At 46.4% G+C, this 5,973-nt stretch overlaps 1 protein-coding gene across 1 annotated transcript in view; it reads right to left on the bottom strand.

Annotated features, from left to right (window-relative positions):
• The window catches only part of LOC109938231, a 33,940-nt gene extending 28,635 nt beyond the window's left edge, over window positions 1–5,305 (bottom strand). Inside the window, exons 1-3 of the mRNA XM_048610723.1 lie at window positions 4,392–5,305; window positions 4,176–4,253; window positions 4,046–4,078 (exon numbers count right to left, since the gene is read on the bottom strand). Of these exons, the coding sequence (XP_048466680.1) occupies window positions 4,046–4,078; window positions 4,176–4,253; window positions 4,392–4,460 (180 nt within the window). The 5' untranslated portion in view covers window positions 4,461–5,305. The remainder of the gene's footprint in view (window positions 1–4,045; window positions 4,079–4,175; window positions 4,254–4,391) is intronic.
• Window positions 5,306–5,973: the final 668 nt, after the last annotated feature.

Below are 5,973 nucleotides of genomic sequence, written 5' to 3'. Positions count from 1 at the left end.
TCTCTCTCTCTCCTTCTCTCTCTGCCTCTCTCACTCAGTTTCCTTCGCTCCCTCTCTCTTTCTCTGTACCCCCTCTCTCCATCTCTGTCTCTGTCCCCCTCTCCCTCCATTTCTCTCTTTCTGTCCACCCTCTCTCTATCTCTCTCTTTCTGTGTCGCTCTCCCTCCATTTCTCTCTCTCTGTCCCCCCCGGCTCCATCTCTCTCTCTCTGTCCCCATCTCTCTCTCTCTCCCCCACTGTGCCCTCCCTCTCTCTCCAGCTCTCTCTCTGTCCGCCTCTCTCTCCATCTCTCTTTCTCTGCACCCCAACCCAACCCCCGGCTCCATCTCTCTCTCTCTGTCCCTCCCCCTCTCTCTCTCTGTGCCCTCCCTCTCTCTCCATCTCTCTCTCACTGTGACCTCCCTCTCTCTCTCTGTCCCTCTCTCTCCATCTCTCTCTCTCTGTCCCCTCCACACTCTCTCTCTCACTCTCACTGTGCCCTCCCTCTCTCTCCATCTCTCTCTCACTGTGCCCTCCTCCCCTCCCTCTCCCTCTCTCTCTCTGTCCCTCTCTCTCCAGCTCTCTCTGTCTGTCCCCCCCTCTCTCTCTCTCTCTGTCCCCCCCTCTCTCTCTCTCTCACTGTGCCCTCCCTCTCTCTGTCCCTCTCTCTCTGTATCCCTCTCTCTCCATCGCTCTCTCACTGTGCCCTCCCTCTCTCTCTCTCCATCTCTCTCTCACTGTGCCCTCCCTCTCTCTGTCCCTCTCTCTCTGTATCCGTCTCTCTCCATCTCTCTCTCTCACTGTGCCCTCCCTCTCTCTCCATCTCTCCCTCTCACTGTGCCCTCCCTCTCTCTCTCTGTCCCCCTCTCTCTTTCATTTTATTTTTCTGTCGCACCTTGTGAAGGATGATTTCCTCCAGCTTAGTTTAATGTTTAACCCGGTGCTCTCGCTGATCTACACCTGACCTGGGCTGTGCTGCTTTCAGGCAGGTCCCAGCAATGAACTGGTCACTTTTACAGAGCTCAGAGATGCTTCAGTATTTACAGCGTCGAGCTGGTCCTGAGCTGACAGCCCAATGCCTTGATGTGAAAACGGATCGGAGCTTCTGTTAGACTTCAACTTTTGTTTAAAAGTCATTTGGAACGTGGGCTTATTCCTGTGCTTCCATCTGTATCTTTGCATTTCTGCCTGTGAGTGTGAGTGTGTGTGTGTGAGAGAGTGTGTGTGTGTGTGTGTGTGTGTGTATGTGTGGGAGAGAGACAGAGTGTGTGTGTGTGTGTGTGTGTTAATGATAGTGTGTATGGGAGAGAGAGACAGAGTGTGTGTGTGTGTGTGTGTGTGTGTGTGTGTTAGTTAATGATAGTGTGTATTTGTCTGTGACAGTGTGTGTTTGTGTACAAGCGATCATAGAATCCCTACAGTGTGAAAACAGGCCATTTGGCCCATCACGTTTCAAAGAGCATCCCACCCAGACCCACTCCCCTTACCCTATCGCTGTAACCCTGTATTTCCCATGGCTAACCCATCCAGCCTGCATGTTCCTGGATACTATGAGCAATGTAGCATGGCCAATCCACCCCAACCTGGACATCTTCAGACTGTGGCAGGAAACCGGAGCAACCAGAGGAAACCCACACAGACACGGGGAGAACGTGCAAACTCCACACTGACGGTGGAATCGAGCCCAGGTCGCTGGCGTAATGAGGCAGCAGGACTAACCACTGAGTCACCATGCTGATGGTAACTTCAGTCAGTGTGGGAATTGAACTGACTAACCAACGTCCCATGTGTGTGAGTGTCTGTGTCTGAGTGTGAGTGTGAGTGCAAGGCCCAAATGACTGCAGGGAGGCCATATGCTTGACATCTTATTTTTTGGGGTGTGACAGATAAAAGATTTACTCTTTCTTTAACAGAAGAAAACCTTGCTTGAGAAATATGGTCACATGTCTCTACTCCCTTAAAATAAATGGATTCGATAGAAACAAGATACTTATGGTCTGTAAGTTAAGGACAAAGGGCATTATCTTAAAATCATGAGAATGTAGGAAAAACTTGCTGAAGAGTGGGAAAAAAAGATACTAACTGAATACATAATTTAAAACCAGAGATCAAACAAGTTAAACTGGACTTTATAAGGGCATGAAACCATGGTGGGTGCATTACAATACAGACTAGTCCATGATCCTGTTGAATGGGAGTGCAGGTTCGAGAGGTTGAGAGAAGTCTCGCTATGTTCCCAGCTGTTACCAAAAAGTGTGGCTTTAAAGCAGGTGACCAACCTGAGAAACATGTTCAACACAAAATATACAAAGAACAAAGGCAAAAGGGTCTTGAGCGATTTGTTTTGTCCTTTTCCGGTTGCACTGCTGATTTATCGAGAGTGTACCTGCACCATGACTCATTCAGTGACTGGGCAGGTGAGCTGTAGACATGCTCTTTGAGTGTCAGTGTTTCTGCTTGAATCATGTGTGAAATTGCCTCAGGGTGGTTTACTGTCTGAATTTCCCACACTTTGTGCCAGTGGCAAACATGCATTTTCCCACAATATTTGTGCCATTAAAAACAGCTCTTCCCATTCTCTGTACCAAATATAAAAGAATTGTATTTCTACATCCTGTTTCATGGCCCCAGGATGTCCAAAAAATTTCACAGCCGATTAAGTATTTTTGACGTACACTCAATGCTGTAAATTAGGAAATGTAGCAGTTAATTTATACACAGCAAATACTTAGAAGGAACTGATAGGCAGCACAGTGTTTCATAAATGTAGGTCTACAAACATGTAATCTGTTACAGCAAAGTGGGAAGCTCGAGCTGAGCAGGTTTAACACTTCCAGTTTTGGGCTGTCTAAATAATTTTGCACAGGTAAGATAATCATATGGTTTGGAAGACTGAGGAAGACGTACTGAGCTCTGGTTCACTGCAATGTGCAAGTGGAGAGGGTTCTGGTCTGAAGACTTCCCCCTCATGAAAACCAACCCACTGTGTTCTAGAGAAATGCAACCCCTAGTCCCACAACAGCTCTGATGGTGCTAGTGTTCTGACCATTCTATAAGAAACAGCAGACAGGGGAGGGGTCTCCCAAAACTGGCAGAAAGCACCAACAAAATAATTATAATTTGACAAAATCAGTGCACAGGAAATTCAGTATCAACCTCCCCAAGAGCATCTAACCCAAACTCACCCGCCCCTACCCCATAACCCTGCATTTCCCAGCCACTTCAGACAATTTAGCACAGTCGATCCATCCTAAGCTGCACACCTCTGGACTGTGGGAGGAAACCCACGCAGACACAGGGAGAATATGTAAACTCCACACAGTCACTCAAGGGTGGGATTGAACCCAGGCCCTTGGTGCTGTGAGGCAGCAGTGCTAACCACTGAGCCACCCGAGTTTAAGTAGAAGCACTAACACTGACACACAAGGCCATCTTTCCAAACCATGTCTCACTGAGACGCCCCACCCCACCCACAGAGACGCTTGAAGTTCATTGTGAGCCCTCAGTGAGGACGGAGAGGATGGGAAAGGGGGCTGTTTGTGTGTGCGGAGGGGTGGGTGTGGGGGGGGGGGCGGAAGGGGGGGGAGAGGGGGGGGGCGGTGGGAGGGGGGGGGGGTGGGGGATGAGTGGGGGGGGGGGTGGGGGGGGGAAGGAGAAAGCTATTGGAACTTGCTCAGAGCCTTAATAGTGGCCATGTTTGACTCACAGCTAGTGACCCCCAATCTTTCACTTCGCTCCCCCTCCCCAGCGGCCCCCACACTCACCTAGAGCCCCACCCTGTCGCCTGCTCAGTCAGACCCGGGGGTGGGGGTGTTGGTCTGGAGCCTGAAGAAGGGTCCCGACCCGAAACGTGAGCTTTCCTGCTCCTCTGACGCTGCCTGCATGCTGTGTTCATCCAGCTCCACGCTGTGTTATCTCTGATACCAGCATCGGCAGTTCTTAACTATCTCAGAGTTGATCAGTGTCATTTCATCCTCTTTACATCAAAACCCAAGCTATTGCTCTCCCCCTTAATGTCAGAAAGCAGGTGATAATAGTCCCCAGAGACAGTTTAAACAAGGCTCACCGTGTGGATGTAGTATTGGCCCCGGAGGTGACACTATAAAGAAAGAAAATGAGAACGTTATTCAGGACCTACACTGGGCTAAGAATCGATGCCAGATCAGTCAAAGGATAGTTTTGAGCTGGATACTTACTGCTTCACAATTCCTTTCAGTGTAAAAAAACAGAGTGGTGTTTTGGAGCCTAAACCAGTATTTTGCCCAAGCAAACTTCTACAAAAGGGAAAGAAATAAATGACAATCTTTACTCTCTTACAACACCAGACTCCCTTCAATTTGCTTTCACCTCACTTAAGAACGGACCTCCAGAAAAATCCCTAAAAGTCATTAAATAAAAATGAAACAGCTTACCATCTTATCTTTTCGCTTTTTCAAATATCCTTCAAAAATCAGATCTTTAACGTTCTCGTCAGAAGCCATCCTAATCAACGCTTAGAGTTTGTTACTGACTGACAAATATTCTCCGGTTACTGAGACTGTGAGCCGGAGCTGCAGCTTGTCACAAAGGATTAGCTTTGTCAGTGAGTGAGTGAGTATATATGTATGTATGTATGTATATATATATGTGTGTGTGTGAGAGAGAGAGAGAGCGAGAGACCTTGTACAGGTGTATAAGTGATAGTGCTCCCCCCCGCTTCAGAACTTGACAATCAAGGTTCACTTGCCAAAATACTTCCGTGTACTCTGCCATAGGCGCAGTTTCAATAACCATTTAACCCTTGTGAGTAGAACGTGACACACTTTTCAAAAATACAAAACCCACTTCCGGTACATTCGAGAGAGACTCTTGGATTAAATGCAACTTTGCTTTCTCATTAATCCTTGGTATAAATCACTTGTGGAAAAAATTCTGACTTTTCACCTCATGAAAGGAAAAGTACAACTGTTATTCTATTCCTGGCCTCAGAAACATTTGTGACCAGGTTAATGTTTAGGTCCCAAGCATTTCAATCTATAAGACTTCTTGATACTCTGCGTGGTAGCTCATATTGGCAAGCTACAGGGATAGTGAGACCAAAGTTAAGGTCAAAGTCATCCACACACAGATATAACACACACTGTGTACAGCAAACTCTGGAACTATGAAAGAAATCATGGGACTTTCAAAACTGTGAAAGCAAAATACTGAAATAAATCTGGAAATATTCCAGCATTTGTTTCAAGCAAGTTTTAGAAATTATTTCTTGGGACATTGGTGTCGCTGGCAAAGACTACAACTTCTTGTCCACCCCTAATTGTCCCTTGAACTAAGTGTATAGATCAGTTAAGAATTGTCTGTCTAAAGGGTATTAGTGAACCAATTATTTTTAAAGGCAATTCACATTTGGTCCATTGTCACCATGACTGAGACCAGCTTTCAACTGTGGATTTTGTTTGTATTAATTGTCTTTAAATTTTTTTAGCAACCACAGTGGGAATTAATCCCTAACCCCAGAGTATTACTAATCCAGTGACTGTACTACACCACACCACCCCCTCCTGCAGAGCACAGGACAATCATGTCAAGATGAAGCTTGATCATGACAATTTCGGCATTCCCAGCTTTAGCTACACTTCTGTGAGGAAGAGCTGATCAAAATTACTCACAGGCAGAGAGGATCCGTTGTTTCAACACCTCTCCCAGCAGGTAGCAATGTCAGCAGAAGTCCACAAGTGAGCTGTCGACTGACCAGGGAAAGAGGAATAGCAGAAATGCTTAGATGCACAGAATTGAAGTGCACATAAATGAAAATGAATGCTTAACGGTTTTGCAAAGGTAATGTACCTCTAGGAGAAAAGGGAACATAATCACAGGGACAGGATATTGAAGTCAAAAAAATCTTAAAATTGCTGAACTATTTTAAAAGCTAAGAATTCTTCTTCAGTTCTGATGAAGTCACAGGACTCAAAACATTAACTCTGCTTTCTTCCCACAGAGGCTGCCAGACCTGCT

Source organism: Rhincodon typus, chromosome 23, assembly GCF_021869965.1.
Source record: "Rhincodon typus isolate 14 chromosome 23, sRhiTyp1.1, whole genome shotgun sequence".
NCBI classification, from domain to species: domain Eukaryota; kingdom Metazoa; phylum Chordata; class Chondrichthyes; order Orectolobiformes; family Rhincodontidae; genus Rhincodon; species Rhincodon typus.
Note: the sequence above shows the minus strand (reverse complement) of the source record. Positions and strands in the feature narration are given on the sequence as shown.